A 21,784-nucleotide genomic window follows, 5' to 3' on the forward strand; every position below is an offset into this window, starting at 1 on the left:
CTTAAAAGGTTTAGCTAAACTAAACTTTCAAAAAAAGTTTTTTATTTTTAAACCAGTGGTGAAAAGGTTAGAGGACTAGAGCCATTTGCCAGCCTGTCTCCCTTTTAAAGTGTAACCTGAGTCCTGTCATTACATTAATCATATCAAGTTGTACTCCACTTGTAAAAAAAAAGTTATACATTTTTAATATGGTGATATTGTTAGGGTTGTCTTGTGTCACATTAAAGTTTAGCTACCCTTAGCCTTTTAAAAATATAATTTTTGATTATTATTATTTTTTAAACCTGCAGTGAAAGGACTAGAAACTAGACAGTGGTACCAAACCTGTTAGACTTTCAATGTATCCTCTATCCTGATGTGTTAACATCTTTTAGAATCACATTCAAAGTGTTCAAACCTTTTTGTTAAAGGACTGTGTAATATTACTTTAGGGAATTAAAAGAGTAGCGAGTAAATGCAGCTTTAAACACAATACATAGGTTGTGTCAATGGTGCATTCTACTTGTTCACACTGTATAACACCCTGTGAGTGGGACATTTTCAATCAGCTATGTCACTAGGGGGGCCACTCCCATTGGCTAAAATAATTACCCAGCATGCACTGGGGGTATTTTTAAATACTTGTTTTTCTAAAGCTGTGTATGCAGTAAAAAAGTTATAAATGTTTAACATGGTGATGTTGTTAGGGTTGTCTTGAGTAACATTAAGGTTTAGCTACCATTGCTTTAAAAAAATATATTTTTATTTTAATCAAACCGTCTGTGAAAAGACTAGACTAAAGAACCACTTGCCAGCCTGTTACACTCTTAATGCACCTTGATTCCTTTGCATGTTCCCCAGTTTAACTACAAGGGAGTAAGGAATACTGTTAGAAAATAAAACCCTGCTACGGCATATGTTCTAAAGTCATTATAGGTATTAAAGTTATTATACCCTTTAAGAATAATTTATAAAAGAGTGTTTTTTCTGAAATAAGACAATCATGTGACCTAAGTCAATCAAAGAAACAACCACTTGAAGCCTGTAAATCTCAAGTGACATTGCAACAGTCAATTACACGCAAACATTTGATCAAAGAATAACAATTCTTATTCTTTAAGAATAAAACAAAACAGAAACCCCACTAACCTTTTTGAGTGTATTCAATTATCACTGTCTAGGTTACCCAGCCACATCCCCCTACACCCCCCCCCCCCCCCCCCACTCCCTTCACCTTTCAATACACGTTATCCTGTCTGGGACACACCCCCCACTCAGACACAGTAATTGAATTAACCCCCTCCTACTTCATCCCCTTCCCAGCAGGGGGCGCCAAACCCACCCCTCCACTCCCCCCTCCACACAGCAGGGGGTCAGACATGTCCGGGCATGCTTGGACACGCCCCCTAATGATGACGTCACTAAAAACAAAATGGCGGATGCTAACACAATTAGCATGTTAGCATGTTGTTAGCTTAGCATTTAGCTACCGAAGTGCCCTTTACTACTACTTACCTGCAGTTTGTTTGATAGCCTTCTCCATAGCAGGAGTTGCTTTTTGGGAATGCAACGTACAGTAGCAGCCAACTTATTGCTATTATTTCCCAAACTTACAACTCTAAAATGATAGAAATGAACACAACAATTTATAAATAGCTACATAGTGGATTATCTGGAGTTGTTTTGAATTGTTTAATGACTTTTTACATCACAACTGGTGCGGTGAATAGCATAATCATTCTTTATCACATTCATATGAAACTAACATTAATAAAACTTGTGGGAAAAGTCCATGTGGTGTATTTGGCACATTGAGGATGAACAGTATGCATGACATACAGTAACAGCATTTAGGCAGAGTTTTCACATGAACCCCCGCTGGGCTGAATGAGGAGCTGCAAAACACAGAAGGACGCATTGTAAACCACGCCACATCATGATCATGCAGCCATTACGACATGCATGTTTTTGACTAGTTTGTAAACTTTGGGTAGAATCAGTAGCCTACTAGCTCACACCATCTCTTGTGACTCATGTAAACAAACAGGGCCTTAAACATATAACAGCACAAACAAATTGTGTCGACAAAAGGTATATACGTTTTTTATTGTTGTTGGCGGTGAAGCCGATATGTTTGGTCCCCACTCATGTGCTCTTGTGCCTGGTAGTTCGACCCAAGTTAATGCATAAGATGGTACATTGTTCTCAAGACTGTCCCTCTCCAGAATGACTCAGTCATCCTCTTCCTCTGGCTCTTCTATGGGAGCTAAGAGGAGGCTGTGTCTCAGACAAGTTTGAAGGTAGTTCACCACTGTTCGCTGGAAGTGTTGGATGCTGCGCGGCTCTCTGAAGTCGTGACCCTCATCTGGATACAACTGCAATGAATAGTTGGCCTCCACCTTCACCAGACGGCTCAGGAGCTCAGCGCTGTGCTGGAAGTGTACCCTCGCTGTGTAAAAAGAAAGAAACATACCCACACCCACACACATGAAGAAGTTCAACCCAAGAAATCCAGACCATACCTGATTCAACATTGAAAACTATTGCATAGCTGACTGATTTCTCACCATCAGCAGTTCCATGAAGTATGAGGAAATTTTCATCTTTCAGCTTGTTAACCTCATCCAGCAAAGATGCAGACTAAAAAGCCAATGTAAGAAGAAGTGCAAGTAAATATTTTCCAAGTATCCAACCGTAACAAGTCTCGGCAACTGACCAAATACACAACACTCTGAAATGATAACCTGGTCTCCAACATGAAATAAAGTGAAACAATTTCACTTAAGTCCAGAGCTTTATTTTTAGATGCTCACAGAGTAAGTGTGTTCCTCCTTGGCTGGAAGACCCAGGTACCTCTCCGAGAAGGCAGCACCTGAAAGTGGCAGAATGTTTTTATATTATTTGTTGGTGGCTGAAAATACAAACGATAAATGCTCTTAGACAACAATACGAGACTTCTGATGAATATGACTTTATTGCTGCTGGTGTGAAACTTTACTGAGTAGTAAAACTCTAAATGCACTTTAACCTTTATGCCTTTTTATTGACATATTTTATTCCTTCTATTCTTTAAATGCCTTTCTATATGGTTGAATTACCTTTGCGTATGAAATATGCTATAAAAATAAAGTTGCCTTGTCTTGCCCTTGGCCATAACTACTGTACCATAGATTCCAAGTGCTTACTGAATGAATTGCATAATTTCAACTCACTGTACAATCTGAAGTCAGTTATGGGTGTCACAGCGGCTGTACATTGAAATAATTTGTCTGTTGCTGCCAACATCTTGAGGGCTAAATAACCGCCAAATGCCTGTAAGCAAAGTAGTCAAAATCATGAAAACACAAAACCAATCAATTTTATCCATGTAGTTAAGAGAAGTAGGATCTCCCAATTTAAACACAAACCGACCTTGCCATAGAGGGCCATGCGACGATCATCAATGTAAGGCAGTTGCATCAACCATCTGTGGAAACAGGTCAAATAAAAGCTGTCAGTTTATCAACACGCTGCAAATACCCAGAGATAAATCAATGACAATGCCATAAGCAGGTCACTGACTCCACTACTCCTAGTTGATCTTTGACTCTAAGTGAGCCAAGCTTGCGTGGATCCACAGTGGAAGTCTTCTGTCCACGGCCAACCCCACTCCGCCCATCCACCCAGGCCAAGGCGACATTATGTGTGCTGGAGAGGACCTGAGGCCAGCCCAGGGCGAATTCCTCTGTCACGGCTTGACTGCCAGGCACTCCATCTCTGTATGGCAACAGAAGGATCATGCCATTTACTCAGATTTCACACTTGTAAGTTGCTCTGGATAAGAACGTCTGCTAAATGCCTAAATTGTAAGCAGCATGAGCTTGTATGGTAATAGCTATGAGGCTTGGGAGTGAATGCAAAAGAAGGCTAAAGACCACAGGTCATAAAACATGTCACACTCAACCACCTAGAGCTTTTCTGCCAGCTTGTCACAGTCAATAGCATTTATTTAGGTCATATATAAAAGATCATTTACATACTAAATTCAATTGAGCTGTAATGTTGCTACTGTACATAGCCTCATAGTAGCTTGATATTTCACAAATGCATGCAATGACACCAGTGACCACCACTGCGGCTGTAATTCAGTCATACTTACACAATGATGAGAAGAGGGTGTAGGGTGGCCTCATAGCCCTGAGGCAGAGATAGCTTCAGGTGCAGATCTAATGAGTGTAAAACAAGATAGTAGTATGTCAACTGTCAATAGAGGTTTTGGTAGAGCTGTAGATAAACTCATCACTATTCAGTGTCTACAACATCTCCAGACACTGGGCCAGTAAATTAGGTCCCTTGAGGCTGATACTGTATGTGCTATTATGTTAACAGTGAATTAGTCTCACGTGGTCAGACCCACTATCTTATGACGAAGGGTCTGTAATCACGGGTCAGTGTGTCCATGTTTCGCCAGAGAAAAGCCCCTATTGGCTGGACTGTAACAGAAGTCCATGGTTGGTCCGTAGACTGGTGGTATCACCTCGTTTCGCAGCATCCTGACCTAGTCCAGAGCGGATATAGCCTGTGCGGATATAGCCTGTGCTCCTCCAAAACGATACCCCTCGGCCAGAGGTGTCATAATTGTATTATTATTTTGTATGTGTACGTTTATGAATCCGACAGGTTTATTCAAGTAGGCGTGTAGTAGGCGTGGCCGAGGCCGGACCACCCTAGTCAGTTTGGAACCTGGTGACACGAGGTTAGTTGATCCATAGTTGGACTAAGGAGGTCTGTGGTTGGTCAGTTCCTATATCTGTCACACTTTGTCTTTTGTCTTAGGGGTGACACGTCCTTGTCCTTGTCCTTAGCCACTTTTCAATATGAATTGACTCCCAATAGAGATAAAATATATATATTTTTAATACACTGAAGGAATATTTAATACTGGCTCTCCAGAGAGGGCATGACTCTTTGGTGTCTCTCAAGGAGACACCAATTCAAGCAATTAATGCTTTGATTGGCTCTCTCTGCTGTATTTGTCCCCTGCAGTCTGAAATATGTGCAGCCAGTGCCTCTTTGTCACAGCTGGATACAGTGGGTGGAATTGCAGTCAGTAATGGTAATTGCTTGGGAAAGGTATTGATCATTCTGGGAGAATACATTGTGATTGTGTTTTTTGTGGCCAATACTGTATATGTAAATCTTTTTATCAATAAGCACCCTGGTCAGATGACGTTAATGAATACAAAAACAAGCTTCTCTACTGTACCATGGTTATCTGCTGAGAGGGTCCGGAACAATGTCTCCGGGAGTCTCTTCTCCTGCAGTGCTTCAGAAAGGGGGCTGTTGTCCTCCAGAACAATGTATCCTTGACGAAACAAAATGATGGTACAGTATGCTATGCCATGCTATACTAAGGTGAAATACTATGGTGTCAGGTAATTGTGCATATAAAGATAGGGGTAGTATCTTTCATCCTGAACACCAGGTTAGTCTATCAGATAGAAGGCTACTGTAGTGTGGACTCAACGCTTCATGTTGAGTCCAAGACTGCTCTAACCGGGAGCTAAAGACAGAGGGCAGTGTTCTCAAGCAAACACTAGAGTCATCAAAATGCATCTACTACTGTCTGGTCCATACAGAATAGATAAGTGTTTGCCTGGGTATGCCACCCTCTACAGGCTGTTTGTAAAATGTCTAATGGGCATGAGTGGAGTGTATTGCTGCTAGCTGGACGATTACACCATTAGTCAGGCAAGCAGATGTGATACTCACTGTAGGGGTCCTTTGTATTGTGAACAGTCACTTTAGGGATTCCTGGACCTGGGGGAATTGTTCAAAAGACATAGTTATAAAACTGAATTGAGATGAAAGAGTATTAATTGCCTAAGCAGCATGGATCTTTGTGTAGGGGCATGCTTCAGTGCTCATGTGTGCAGGTGTGGGTATGTCAGTGTGGAATGTTTACCTAGGCAATAAAGGGTGAAATGAGTCTGATTTGGACTGAAATCAACTTTGAAAAAGCTACATCCATCAATGAGGTCACAGGAGATGCACTGGCGCTCAAAGATTCCATCCAGGTCCACGCTGAGAGATAAGAGTAGTGTAGTGTTATTGATTACACTTTAGAGAATGTGAAACTATTTAATGTGCTCCAGGATACAGCCAATTGATTGCCTACATATTAAGCAATGTATCTGTGTCCAGAGACAAACAATTCAGACAATCGACCTCCCATGAACAAACAGAATCAATAAGGGTGAATATCAAAGCCGTTTCACTTGTAGCACTATGTTAGGCTGAGTCCAGTGTGTAAATGTCTGCTAATAGCAGACACAGCTGAATTCAGCTGGTTTGCCTCCTCTATAGTATTAAGTGATCTCCTCAATCCCCAATCTATGTAATAAAAACAATATAATGCCCATAGGATAGAAACGCAAGGCCATGAGCACATTTATCACAGGTGGCAGACAGTACCTTACATCTCAGTGACTCATGCCTCAACAGCACAAAAGCGTCCAGTCTCTCTTGTAAATGCATTAACTGGGCTGTGTGCCTGGAGCACCCTGGCAAGGATGGAGAGGCTTCATCTGCTGCACAATAGATTTTTACCCCACACCTCAGTTGTCTTTAAACTTTTTCATCATATCAGCAAATCAGTTCATTGTTGAATTGTTCATTCATTGTTCAGATTTATTTTGTGTGGTAGCTGTGGTAGTCATTCTCAGAGAATTCTTGTTATCGCACACGAGAATGATTCTTGTGTGCGGTAACTGATTGTAGTAACTTAAAAAATGTGCCGTAAGGGACAATTAATTCATATAAGATTCATATCTCTATTTTATTTAGAAACTGTATATTTCTTATATTTAATATAGATTTTGCTTTATCAATGGACAGAATTATCACCAGTGTGATAACCATCCCAATCCATCTCCAATCTAACGGCAAACCCTCCCAAACTGTCCTTAATCCATCCTCACCCAGCTGTCTCCAAGACACCCACATTAACACAGCAAGAACATGCAAAAGACCAGAGAAAGGTCCAAGGCGGTTCAAGCCCAGGATCCTCTTTATGTGATTTAACAATACTAACCACTGAGCCAATGAGAAAACCAATGAGCAACTAACTGTCCCAAAAACATCCGAAACTATTCTCAAGATGCTCCACACCATTCAAAATGTATCCCAGACCATTATCAGCCATCCTCAAAACATCCCCAAACTATTATGAACTGTCCCACGCCACCCCAAGTGCCTTTCTCAAATCATCCCTAAACAGTCAGTAACTATTCCAAACCATTCACAAATGATCCCAAACCACCCACAGCCTTCCCCAATCTATCCGCCAAATTATTCCCAGTCTTCTCCAAATCACCACTTGCCTGTAGAGATGTCTGCTTTGCCTGGATTCTTCTGTGCTCAAGAAATAGCTGCATAAAAGGGTGAAAGGCCAGTTATTCAACACAAGTCCAAATACTACACGAAGACGATTTACACATAATAATTGCTCCATAAAAAGAAAATAATGTATCCATAAACATTTACATCAAATGATTAATACAATCACATTTGATCATTGGGAAGCATCTGTGATAGTGAATTTCTGAATATGTAGATTTTAGTTTGTCGCCATTGCGCTATGAATGGAAGCAGAGTTGTGTGTGTGTGTGTGTGTGTGTGTGTGTGTGTGTGTGTGTGTGTGTGTGTGTGTGTGTGTGTGTGTTGGAGTGAGAGAGAGAGAGAGAGAGAGAGAGAGAGAGAGAGAGAGAGAGAGAGAGAGAGAGAGAGAGAGAGAGAGAGGGAGAGAGAGAAAGAGAGCGAGGGAGAGAGAGAGAGAGAGAGAGAGAGAGAGAGAGAGAGAGATAGAGAGAGAGAGAGAGAGAGAGAGAGAGAGAGAGAGAGAGAGAGAGAGAGAGAGAGATTGCTTGGAGGCAAAGAGCAATGCCACCAAATGGGCTTTGGAACTGCAACCATCTCTGAACATGTGGTGCTCATGCCTCAAGCTGGGTGAAGGCGGAATTGGCAATTCTCTATGCTGGCTAAGACTAACTAATCCTAGTGTGTGTCATTTCCACTGCTTTACTCGGAGGAAAGTAAAAGACCTTTCACATTATTCTTTTTATAGAGATCAACGAGTAGAAATTAAAATCGTTTTCTTTGCAATTTAAGACGTTTTGAAATAGACCTTTAAATACATACTTCCTCCAACAATGTCATTTAAAACTGCAGTGCAAAAGCTGCCATTTTCTGAAATTACATTTAGCTTGGACAAATACCAAGACACATTTTAGCAATGTGTTTGAATGTTATTCACCCCTGCACTTCACATTCACTGTAAATAGCTACATGCTAAAGTACAATTCTGCACAGCTCCACACAGAGAGTATGACGGCTCTCACATACATCTTCCCAGCATCCACGTCTAGGGCACATAGCAAGGTGACATCCCAGTTTCCAGATGTCAAGAAGCGAGGAGGGGCAGAGGGGGTGGCAGGCTGCGTTATATAGAAGTTGAGAAACAGAGACAAGGTGGAATATAGAAACAGGCGAGTATGAAAAATAGAAATGCAGGCAGAAAATACGGCAGGTGTATCTGAGATGAAGTAAAAAATGTAGACATTGGATTGCCACTGATGGAGTACAGAAAGTCTATTATACATCCTGTACAATAAAGAAATCGAGAGAGATGTCATGTATGCTGTACTTTTTACTTTATTTATTTATTTCCAGGACAGTGCATATTAATGAACATTTCAATCAATACACATGATTTCATGTAAATCTGGTGTCTGACCTAGGGCTAGTAAGTGCATGTTTCTAATCAGCATGATCAAGAATCCCTTTAAAAAGCTAAGAGGCAAAGAAAGGTTAAGGAAATTAATGCTATTAAATAGAAGAGAAAAACGAATATTTTCTTCAAACGAGTGATCATAATAATGAGAGACCAAAATAAATGGGCAGACTTTGCTCTCATAATGCGTGATGTGGCCGAGGGTATGAATGAAGTAAACTTTGGGCTCTGTATTGTTAAGATTTGTAATCACAAGATATTACATGTAACCCTGTTGAAAGGTTAACAAGCAATTTAGTAGTAAACCATTCATCAATGACGCACAAGGGAGTAAAGTTAATTGCCCTCAAAACTGACCTGTACTGGGAGGCTGGCAATGTGATGGAACTCTCCGCGGGCACCCTGCTTTGCTGGCAGAATCATATAAAAGACAGAGCCATCAGCTGAAAACAATGGCACCTCCTGTTGAGCCAGAGAGACACATCACATCAACACAGTAATCCAGGAAATATCCCATCTTGGGAGTCGGCCGACAGGCAGTGAATAGGTTTCTGGAGTCATGAGTTAACACCTACCTGCCGTTGGTTTTGCATTAGATCCATGGCCATCTTGTGTTTCTGGGATGTAAATAATACATTATAGGGAAATGTATTGTTTTATCATTTATAAAATACATTTTATAAGCATTTTATAAGAATAATGCCATATAAATAACGTTTATATATAGTGTTGCTGTCGGGCAGAAACCTCTTATCTCCTTATTTTATGTTTTTATGTAAATTAATGCCCTACTTCGTCATACTACAGTGTCACACAAAAGTAGCAAAAATAGCCGATCTATGCGCTTTGAGCTTGGAGATGGGCTATTTTTGCTACTTTTGAATTTAAATCCTGAAAAGCCACAGTTTTGGACATATGAGGTTTAAATCCGACAGCAACGATACAGTACAACATATTATGTTATTAATTGATATATAGTGATGAATATATCATAAATATGTAGTTTCTAACTGGGGGCTAAAGAAACAGGAATACTGCAGAACACGACTATAAATTCCTCACATGCAACCATTGACCTTACATATTAATATTGCATGGCGAGGTGTGGGAGCTTAAGGAAATCAATCCTAGCTCACATAGTGTGCCCGATTTGGAAAATTCTATTAAATCCACCTATCCTATGGCAATGGGGGACCCATTGGATTACTGAGGTGGAATGATTCATGACCTCTCACCTCTGAGCATGCCCCAGTGGTTGCCTCACACACGCAGAGCACTGATTGGTTCTGGGCGCGATTCAGCCAGCGAACTGCAAGACGGGTGCTACTGATCCAAGTCACCATGGAGATATAGTTGTCTCTAAAGGCATATACCAGAAAAGAGAGGGGAGGAGAGGATGTTTGACAAATACACAACATCCCTGACATATTGTAGAATTTCCTATTTTTTGTTTCTAGTATACTGTTTGTTGTTGGGTTCTCCTTGAGGCAATACCTGGCCCTGAGGGAGTCAGGAGGAATCATCTCTAGAGTGTGTGCCGGGCCATACAGATTCACGACAAACAGACTGACTGAAGGGACAGTGGAGCCAGCCTAAGAAAAAGAGAATAAAATGATTTCATGCATTCACCGTTAAAGATTTGACAAATCAGTATGTAAACAGGTGTCACCTTGGGGTAAGGAAAGACCATATTGGAGGGATAGAGACCGCCTAAGAAATGAGGTATCTCCATCATAGGAGTGGCAGTATTGTTGATGGTGAGGTATGCCAGCCGGGCTCCATCAATAGACCACCAATGGGCAGCATAGGTTAGGAGAACTTCCTCTGTTGGAAAAGTGACACAAAGCGACAAAACATCTGTGAATTATTCATTTGCAAACATCTACATCTACCAGTAGCTTTTAAAAGCATTGTTGTCATCATTCTTTCCCCCTAACTTGATTAAACATTAATCCCTACAAAAAAGGAATGTGATTTAAAAAGCTTCTGGTGATGTGACGTCACTTACCCTCATAGGTCCAGTCTGAGAGCCCGTTGACAACCTGTGGTTCCTGGCCTGTAGAGGTGAGACGCACAGGTTCGCTAGTCACACCTGACTGGTAGTACATATCCCCTTCAAAGACGTAAGCCTGGCATGACAGCGACACAAAGGGACAGCGCTAAATCCGTTATCAAAGACATAACAGCTGCAGGCTTCAGTGTTGGCTGCCTCAATCATGAATCAGGCTCTGTCCAAAAATGAGTGAGTCATTGGCCGGCAGAGAGTAGTCAGCGAACGCAAATTTATATGCTGCGGATGAACACACAGGCATAGCATGAAAAGAAAATCTCATTACAGAGACGATACATTATTAATTTAGGACAACCCTATTACAGCACTATGATCACTTCTCTGCTCTCATTGCTTGAGGTCACCTCAAAGTTGCGAAGACATAGTGCCACACGAGAAACTTCAGAGCGTTACTTTAAGACTCTGGATTTTACTTTATATTAATACTAGTATTATGAAAATTGCCACTACAGAGCAAAATCCTCAGTGTTATTGTATCCCTTTGTAAGAGAGTGTACAAATGTAAATAATTGGAATCCTTACCGGTCCATGACTTAAATTAACATGGATGTACACAAGATTAACACAATATTTTATTGTGTAGTACCATTTTTGATTAATTGGGACACATGCTTGCGAGTGAGACAGTAAAAAGTGAGAGAGTGCCAGTCTTACCAGCTGGTTCCCCTGAGGTCCCCATGCTGCATACTGGAGCACTGCCTTCTCCCGCTCCGGTGGGTTAAGCTCCAGAAGCTCCCTGGAACACATACAAAGAATTCGACATAAACCCTTCATTAGAGAAGAACAGTGCTATTTAAACCCACTGGTAGATCAAGGGATAGAGGCCCTCCAAGATCTGTCCATGCTGTGGCCTTGGTTTGAAAGTTTTCACGTTTTTGAGGGGAGAAAATAAAAAAGAAAGAATGGACCAAGATGCAGGAGTGCAAAAAAAATGGAGACTGGCACTGGTTCATGCAATGGTGACACATTTCTCTTTCCATATTTCTAGCCTCACTTAGAGCTTCCTCAGGGCAGGCAAATGTTTTTCTACAAGGCATTCATTCTCAGGCAATTCATATAATAGTGCAGGTTCTCCAAAAGTCACTTCAAAGAGAGGCTTTGGCTTTCCTAAGAGATCAGGTTTAGTTTTTTTCCGTTTTCTATTTATCCACAACTACATCTACCACTGAGTGTCTCACTGTCATGATGCTGGCAATGAATCTCAGGCAGTGCACATAGTCATAGAGGTACAGTACATTACAAACCTCCAGGCTGGCTACGGTATGGCACCCAGAAAGAAGAATGATAAAGTGGAATGCATGTTTGACAGAAACATGATGTTCTCATTCGATGAGGCACACTTGGAGGAGTTTTGGTCGGTCCGCGGGCCTGCTTGCATTGGCAGGGATCATGCCCGGTGCAGCCCATGCATTGGCATTCATGGTTCTACCTACCCATTAGCCACATTGTAGATAGCATAGGAGGCTGTGAAGGACTGAGAGAATACCTGAAAAGAGGTAGAGGACAGGATGCACATAGGGGTCCCACACTTAACCACTTTCCACCTGGTGTGCCTTTTTTGGGCATGTCATTATAGGTGAAAATGTTTAGAAATTAATTCAAAATAATAGTGAAAATAGCAGATCAACAAGCACATCGGCGTGTTGTGAGATTGGGTGAGAGATTGGCTATTTCCGCAATTTTTGCACGACGCCATCATAAGGCAAAGTATAAAATAGGGCTAAAGTGGTTAGGTGAGAACACGCTCAGTCAAACATTGCAGTAAGTTCACATGCATGCACGCACTTGCTCACAGGGCATAGAGACGTGCCTATTTGTATGTGTGCACGCACAGCGTACACAGACAAACAGGCACTTAGCACAGACACAAATGAGGCAAATGTAACAAACCAAGCAAGGATTGCACTTAACCCGCTCTTTATGGGTCATTAAACCCAGGCCAGCCACTTCATCCATCATATTTTATATCGTCTACACACCGTTTCATCTGTCAAATCATTTCTGTGATCAGGTCTGATTAATGAGAAGGTCCCTTTATACAGAGTAAGTGATGGGCTAACACGCAAATGATGTAATATGAAGGTAATGTGTAGGAGAGGACGGGGGACTAGGATATGCATTCTTATTAAATTATAATTCTTATTATAATTATAGCTATAATATCTTTCTCAATGAGAGCAATCCACTGTGGGAGCTCTTCTCTAGCATAGGCAGTAGTACCTCACTGAATGATAAAATTAACATTGGAGAAGAGTTGACTATAATCAGTGTGTGTGTGTGTGTGTGTGTGTGTGTGTGTGTGTGTGTGTGTGTGTGTGTGTGTGTGTGTGTGTGTGTGTGTGTGTGTGTGTGTGTGTGTGTGTGTGTGTGTGTGTGTGTGTGTGTGTGTGTGTGTGTGTGTGTGTGTGTGTGTGTGTGTGTCCATATTAAATGCAATTGATGATCACCTCCTGTGGGTACCTGATGCATTCTAAGGTAATGCACATGATGCAGTGCTGTTATTGTACCTTTTTCAAGCTACCAGTTTTTCCCACTGGCCAGTAAGAACTCTTAGCCACTAGAAAGCCAGTCCCTAAAGAAATTAAATGTCACATCTTCTATACAGCGTACTTAACAGTGAAATTGGATTTCTCTCTGTGCAGTTTGTCCCTGACTGTAAAATGCAGGGATGGAGAGAGGCAAAGGCAAAGCTGCAGGGACGTAAGAAGAAAACATTGTCGCTTTCTAACCAAAATTGAAACCTGATTGCAGAATGTAACTCCTACACAGCGGGTCATTGGCTCTGAGTATGGAGGGGAATGTGGGTTTAAAAGGGAAAATGGCACTCAGGGGTGCAGCTAACGCTGAAACCAAAAAACACAACAGCAATAGTGAGAAGAGAATAGATAAGAGTTGTGTCCTGCGGATAAGGATGGAGCGAGTGAGAAAGATAGAGAGAAAAAACAAACAAACTCAGAGACACTGACAGTGTAGTTGAAGGCCAGAGTAATGGAAAGAGACGTGTATGTGTATGTGTGCATGCATGTGTTTATATGTGAAGGAGGTGTCTAGCAGAGGCAAAATAAATTTTAATGTGGCTGCCAAGTACATGTCACAAATCATCCACTGTTGCGCTAGTGATGGTTACACTAGTTCCACCCTCGCACTACTGCTCCCACACACCTCCCTCCCCAATCCATGGTGCCAAGCAGGGGGAGGATGATATTCAACACTCTGAAGAAGACTGCGCGCGTTCACGCGGGATGTAGCGACAATGGACCCGTAAAGAGATTACAACTCCTCATGACCATACCTATTGACTGGTATTGTGAGCCGCAGGACACACAATGTGGGATAACAGCATTTTTAGCTTTCCCATTGTTACTACTGCCTCACAGCCTTTTCTCAACAATTCTACACTGTGCTGCCTCTTGATGCCGGCACCCAACTGTCACTTGCTGCAGTGTGCGTACAGACACATCACTGCTTGGCGTTTCACTTGTCCCTAAACTGCACCGTCTTGGCAGGTAGCTGTCTAACCATGCCGCCACATCTTCCCAGTCCCCCACAGCTTTCTCTCCTTTATTTTATGCACTTATTTCATCTCTCTCTCTCTCTCTCTCTCTCTCTCTCTCTCTCTCTCTCTCTCTCTCTCTCTCTCTTTCTCTCTCTCACCCTCTCTCTCTCTCTCTCTCTTTCTCTCTCTCACCCTCTCTCTCTCTCTCCGTCTCGCCCACTTGCCTGATTCACAAGAACTTTGAGGAGAGACCAATAGTCCTCTTCTCCTCCTATAGGAATTCTGCCATCACGCGTTCCTATCCACCTCCATCCCTATACCTCACCTTTTTTTTGGACCATAGGCTACCCCTTATAAAAATCCATTTATTTTCACCTCCTCCAGGCACTCACTTACTCACAGCTCACTCACCAATCTATCTCCGCTGCGGCACTCACATTTTAGTATCGGCATCATTCTTTTATACGCATTTTGATTGATTTCGATTGGACAGGGTATCTAAGGCCAAATATGGCATACAGCACCCCCTCCACACACTTGTTTCTGGCCGTACACTCTCCCTTTCTCATTCTCTGCCATTCTCAGCAGCGTGCCTCTTCTCTTCCTGATGAGGAAGCTGGCGCTTGCTGCAAACTGCTTCAGTCAGCAGAAAACCCCCAGAGATAGAGGAGGAACAAAATGTGTGGGAGAGAGAGAGGGAGAGGGAGAGAGGGAGAAAGACAGCCCAAGGATGAGAGGATGGAGGAATATCCCCACTCCCCACCCCCATACTGTATGTGAACACATACATAAACATACACAGTTACACACCACACGTAGTTATACATAAACATGCAGGTGACGTGCCCGCTGTAGTTGATTCAGAGTCACACTGAGCATACCGATCAAGACAGGCTATCCTGCTGATAATGTAGCAAATATGCAAATGAAGAGTCTTAAATCACCCGACCCAACCCACAGATAAAGGGCAAAGATCTGAAACCCATCTCTCCACACGGCTCAGAGAACGCGATACATGGTGCAAATAATGATATCAGGCTGTAAATAATTCAGTCAGGATGAATGTGCTGTGATCATAATGAAAGCTTTGACACAGCAACAGGCTCATCCTCCCACTCCCAGTGTGTCTAAGAGGATATGATGCAGATGATGATTAGAGCTTCAAAATGAAAAACACAAACATATGGACCCAGAGAGTGGATGCTAAACAACAGGCACATTTTTTTTGAATAAATAAGAAAACAAATGCTGCAGGCTACCCCCCCCTCCCCTCCCCCTCATTATTGAAATAGTATACCTCTATATTTTGCCCCCTGAGGAAAGGGCAATTGTTTATTATTATAAGCATGCAGGTATTTACAGAGCGAGGGGTTTGGTGCGGGGAAGGTTGTATGGATCTGCGACACAGAGTGGAAATATAATAGTCATTTGTTTTTTTTGTTTGTTTGCTTTATCTACACCACTGACGTGTGTAAAGGCTTGACTCACACTGCCTGCAATCGTGCATTTGACTCTCGTAAGTGCCTCATTAAAATTCCCCAGCGAAACAGCAGGGTGATTTCTTTACCGCAGCTCCAACTTTACAGTTCCACTCCATCCCGCATCGTCACCCACTGTCCGCACCACCTACATCAAACTTATCACTCCCTCTTAGTTTTCCTCTACCTCATGCACCCTTGCTCCATCAGCCACTTTAAATATTCAATCCCCGATATGTTTTCCCAGTCATTTGGCCTGCTGTGTTACAGAGTCACAGACTGCTGCAGCAGCAGAATCAGTCTCCCTCTCTCTCTCTCTCTCTCTCTCTCTCTCTCTCTCTCTCTCTCTCTCTCTCTCTCTCTCTCTCTCTCTCTCTCTCTCTCTCTCTCTCTCTCTCTCTCTCTCCTCTCTCTCTCCTCTCTCTCTCTCTCTCTCTCTCTCTCTCTCTCTCTCCTCTCTCTCTCTCTCTGTTCCAGTCGCCTCTGTGGTTTCTTGCAGGTCCCCCTTATTTAATTCAGTACGGTGTACGAATCAATTAGAATGCATGTCACTGTTGTTTCTAAGACACCAGTGGCTATAACAAGATGTGCATGGTTGGAGCAGAAACGGACTGCCTTTGAAATTGGGGTGTGATTCATGGTGCCCAAGTTCTCTTGAGGCTGAAAGCTCGACAGGTCATTTTGGCTTAGTTCAAAGTCGACTTATGGCCAACCTTCCTTTTTACCTGCTTATATGTAGTGGCAGCAAATCTTTTCTGGCAATACATTCAAGCAAAACGTACCGGTTGGGTGTTATACGCCAGGAGGACAAACCTCATGTCTGCAGACACGTGGAATTGAGTAGAGGTCAGGTCCTTGTGAAAAACACAGAAAACAATAATCAATTAACCACTTAAACAACTATTATACTTAGTTGACCGGGGGTCCCCCCAGGGCTCTATACTTGGTCCGCTCCTTTTTCCCCCTACACTAAATCTCTTCCCTGAAAATAGCCGATCTACCAGCTGACAACGTGCCGTGTTTGACACCTATATGCGAGTATATGCACTGAAATGTTGGTGTCGCATGTGTATACAGTGTCTAAGTGTAGAAATATTCTCTAAAGCAAAAAACAGTGCCAATAGAGTATATATTGACAATTTAATTGGAATTGCATCTTCCCTCGGTTACTGAGGTAGGATTTGTTGCAACCAGAGGAAAATAGACAAAAAGAATAATATACAGAAAAATATAAATGGGAGAATACATACACAGAAAAATATAACCGGGGGATATAAAGACTAATGCTGCAGAGATGTTAGACCAAATGATAACTCAGGAGACACTAAAGAGGAGAGGCATCTTTCCAACCTAAACATGCAACCCCTGTGCCTAGGCAGTGACCCACATAACTGTCAGTGACGTGCAGAGAAAAGCATTCAAAATGATGCCCTTGCTTGGAAAATCTCTCCGAAGCCACACATTGGGTGCTCAGAAGAAAAAGGGAAAAAAGCAGAGCTGACATCACCACTCTGACTCAGCTGATGCATGTACTATTTTCTATAATCTGTGAAATGTGTAACGCGCTGCCTAAATTCACTCTCCATCTGGAAGCACCTCTCTAATGACCAGTCCATTTGTCCAACTGTCCACATATATGAGTCAATCAATACTGAGATCAGTTCTTTTACCTCAGAGTCTGTACGGATCTAAAGCAAATGCATTACTAATTTATTATTTAGTTGTACGACTGTGTTGTTTGCCAAAAATGAGACACAGTGCAGCGTGTTTTTCCCATGAAGTTGCAGTACTTTCGAGTGAGCGATAATCAAAATAAAAAAATAAGGCTTGACTCACAGGGTGCTGTTGTCCAGCAGGGTGGCTGTGAGGTTGCTGTGCAGGCTGTATGACAGGATGTGTGCCTCTCTGGTGCTCAAAGCACTTCATCGTCTGAACAGGGACAAGACAGATCTGTGTTATTACACTTCTGACATACATCCACAGGGGACAACGTTCAGTTAATACCTCTGCTCATCTGAGGCTTAGTTTCAGGTGAGACCATTAACCCGTTTAGACCTGAGGTCGATTCTAAAAAAACGCCCTCTAATCCTGACCTAAGTTTTCTGAAAACTTCAAATATTTATCAAAGATTACAAAAACATTATGTTGCTATATACTGTACATAGCAACAAGAACCCCAAAAGGGGTTCCCCGTCTTGAAAGGTATAGTTACAAATAGGGGTTCCCGCTCTAAATGGTTAAATTGGATTCAAACTGACAAGCACGCTGTTGTTTGAAGGGTGGGTGGTGTCAATATAATACCATTCAGCCATGTCACGCAGGGGTCATGAACTTTGAAATCCTCACTCTCCAGGTCCTCCATGGTGAGACGGGAACGGAGCAACAGATGAGATCATCTTTGGTAAGGTAAAGAGAAAACAGTCCTGAGGGTTGTTTCACCAGAAAGTATGGACACTATTTCAATAAAGCCAAAGCATTGCTGTTATCAATGTACCGTTTTTATTCCTGTGTATTCCTGTGGATTTGTTTTGTCTGTCAAAGACAGATTCAGAATTCAAAGGAAAAAAATAAACATATATATTGTTTTTTTTTGCAGATGGGTTCCCAGATTGTTTTTGTCATAATGTTGAATGCTACAGTACTGTTGGTACTATATTTGTCATCCAGCTACATTATATTTCCTTGAAACCATCCGGGTTTAATTCCACCAGTACACCAGGTGTCTTCCTGCTAACATCACTCCACACACCTCCTTTCCTTTGGTTCTCTAATTCTTCTATTCTATCCTTTTCACCCCTGTGTTTTCAATATTTTCGTCTTACCAGGGGTCAGCATGAAGACGGACAGTATAACCAGTGACATGACAGCCAGTATCACCACCATGGCAATCCCTATGCCCTTCCAGTTCCGCGGCGGACCACCTGAACTGCTCATGTCCCTGACAAATAACAGAACACAAGATTACACACAACCCACACACATGAAAGAGTCCCACCACATACATGTATAAGTATGTGTGAGAGGCTGAGCGTGAGCACAGCCGAGGGAGAGAACATTAGTGCTGCATCATTTACACGCTTCAGTTGGGAATCTCCTCTGTGACAGGCGCATCAGTAATGTAAGCCTCTGAGGGGATTGAGACAAGTTTTTGCTACCACAGAAATTGACTCATTTGCCTATAAATAAGAAAAATTTGACAATGAGAAATTTCATCATTAATTGCATGCTCTGTTTTCTTTTTTTTCCTGATTCATGCCATAATGTCTCCCACAGTTGCTCTCATTTCACCTGTTTTCATTACTGTAGGCTATACTGGTTGTGTAGTGTGGCAGGGAATGAAGGGATGGACACAATTACCTTGAAAGGTGCTTAAAATATATGCCTCTGAGAAAAAGCCTTTGTCGGAGAGTTTTGTGTGCAACGAGATGCGGCTAAGCTGATATAGAGAAAGTTCTTGATATTACCGTGAAAATAAGCACAAAAAATGGAGGGAGGGTAATATATATTATTCTGTGAAACATACTAAGTATATGTAGAGCTGCAGTTTCAGTTAGCAGAGGAGAAAAGATAAAATCTCTATATTCCTTTGTATCATCAAGATGGTATGAGATTTGGACAGCATCGCTCACAATTAAACACGATTGTGTCCCCAGTCCCGGGCGTCGCTCCTCTCACTCATAATGAGAGGCCGCTACGGCTGGGGCCTCTCGCCCACTGGAGTGTGAGAGCTCAATCACAGAGCAGCATAAAGCTCAACCTTCATTATGGATCTGCTCTCACAGCCTTGCCGGCCCCCTTCCCCTTCCTCTGAGAGTAGAAAAGGAGGGGGACGATCTATGGACCTCGCCGGGTCAACAGATTGCTGTGCCCCGGTATCCCTCGGTGACACCAACTGTCTCTGGATCACGGCTATTATAGTCTTACATTGCTGCCGACATATATACCCGCACAAATGTTGGCATGAACTTGAATGCACTCCTATGCCCTTGATCATACATGACGCCCTTAGCCTTGACATACTGTAGGTGGATTGATAAAAAACATAAACATAATGGGATATTTGGGTCTATATCAGAAAACTAAATTGAGATCACAAAACCAACGTGGTGCTGATTGTTTGGTAATTGCACTGTCAAAGGTGATACACTTGTTGAAATAGTAGGCAGTCTAGGCACTGGCATTCACATCTTGTCAAAATCACATTAACCACTTAAACCCATAGCTTAAACCCCATATGGTTGACCGGAGTCCCTCAGGGCTCTATGCTACTGTATTTTTCTGTTTTTCTGTTATTGTGGAGAAAGATTTCGCTGAAGATAGCTGATCGACAAGCTCACAAACACGTCACAACGCGAAGCTATATTCTACTAAAGCTTTCCCCACAATACGGATAGTGGGTTTAAGTGGGTAAAGCTTGATGAGACATTTCTTGTCTTCATCATCAATAATCCTCAATGCACCTTTTCACAAATCCAGGCACCCAGCCGAGAAGAACCTCCACACCTGTGATTCTGAAGCTGTGAGGATTTACTTTCAACCTGAGAATTTGTTCAAGAGTCAAGCCAGACAAGAGCCCAGTAATATATCGACTGGTCTTCAGCCATGGGACTGTGGCCAAAGTATCATCTTTAATAGATCTCTCCTAGCTGCAGCTTCATAACGTGTTCACATTAAAAACCACAGCCAAGCTGTGCCTGCAGAGGCATCTTCTAAGTAATGTTTTCAACTGAACTCCCAGTAGCGGAGACAAGAGCTAGGCAGGCGATTGATGTGCCAGGCTCTCTGTATATACTGTCCTTCTTTATAACACTGGGTTTTTATCTCATTCGCTCGCCCAGTTACCGCACATCTCTCTAGTACTGAGACCAGCCACGATTCTTCCATCTGATAAGGTTATGTAAGGTCTTCTATGCAGCCTGGGGAGAGTATCACACACGTCGTAATACATTCTGTGACAATAGATTGTACCACTAAATTTTCACTTTGATTAAATTTGGTAAAGAGTTGGTGGAAGTGGAACCGCAAATACAAATACACAAGTCAGACTACCCAAGCAATCTTTATGCATATTAAATGTTTAAAATTGCCTGCCTCCACAGGGACAGGCCATTTTGTAAGTTACTGTTTAAAACAGGAAAAACTACAATGCCTTGCTTCCAAATACCAGAAAAATCGGATTCACTCTCTACATCAAAACACCATGCCAGATTCTTCACATTTCTCATCCCTAATGGAGCCCATAGCAGACGGGGGAATATCTTAAATGAAATCCCTCCACTTGGCTGATTTCTGCCACAGACACTGTTTTCATTTTTGAGTCCTGCCTATAATTACTGTGTGCAACATCAGTGCTGAAACATCCTCCCTAATAGGAGGCACGGCAGCTCAGCTCCCATTGCTCCCCTGTGCACAAAAAATTAGACTACACTTCCAATTAAGGTCATATCGTTGTGTAAGATAGGGAGAACCCTGCACTGGTGGAATGAGGAGCTTTGTCACACTGGCAAATGAGGCATAGATACTAGGAGCAGAGTCCCCGGTGTGAATACAAAGAGAGCAGCCGACACAATGCATGTCCGAATCCAAAGCCTAATCATTTATACGTTGTGGAATGACCGTGTCACTTATACCGTGTCAGATAACACCAATAACAGATTTTCCGGTGAAAAACGCAATGCTCATGGTTTTGCACAAACTGCTGGCACAGGTGAACAACAGATGAAGAATTGAGCTTTGTGACAGTAAGAGCTTTTCTCAGTCAGCAACCTGATGGACAAGTGAATATATCTCGTAGCAGGTTTCTGCTGAGCCAGATCAAAAATGAATCACAGATAGATCTTCCTCTGTAAGCTGTCTATCCCAATGCAGCCTGCTTGATCCCATAAGCCTTAGGAGGAGGTCTTTGATGAGGTGTCAACCAAGCGCAAAAGGAGGACAAGAATGGGAAATAAAGCTCTGTATGTTTATGGATAACTCCTTCTCAAACAGGA

The 21,784-nt window shown here is 42.3% G+C and overlaps 1 protein-coding gene across 1 annotated transcript; it reads right to left on the bottom strand.

The window, feature by feature from the left end:
* Nucleotides 1–2,210: 2,210 nt before the first annotated feature.
* LOC308096449 (inactive dipeptidyl peptidase 10) lies at nt 2,211–19,732 on the bottom strand (the record flags this gene model as incomplete). Its single annotated transcript, XM_080443870.1, is given in 27 exon segments — nt 2,211–2,428; nt 2,547–2,619; nt 2,793–2,851; nt 3,192–3,291; nt 3,391–3,445; nt 3,541–3,735; nt 4,118–4,184; nt 5,225–5,323; nt 5,731–5,778; nt 5,924–6,042; nt 7,341–7,388; nt 8,362–8,453; nt 9,107–9,211; nt 9,325–9,366; nt 9,985–10,108; nt 10,244–10,341; nt 10,419–10,573; nt 10,758–10,878; nt 11,475–11,556; nt 12,254–12,306; nt 16,577–16,649; nt 17,631–17,715; nt 17,718–17,723; nt 18,096–18,185; nt 18,188–18,190; nt 18,617–18,732; nt 19,719–19,732. Coding segments are annotated over 27 exon segments (2,340 nt in total).
* Between the last annotated feature and the right edge of the window lie 2,052 nt (nt 19,733–21,784).

This window comes from Gymnoscopelus braueri, assembly GCF_963280865.1.
Source record: "Gymnoscopelus braueri genome assembly, chromosome: 12".
In the NCBI taxonomy this organism is placed as follows: domain Eukaryota; kingdom Metazoa; phylum Chordata; class Actinopteri; order Myctophiformes; family Myctophidae; genus Gymnoscopelus; species Gymnoscopelus braueri.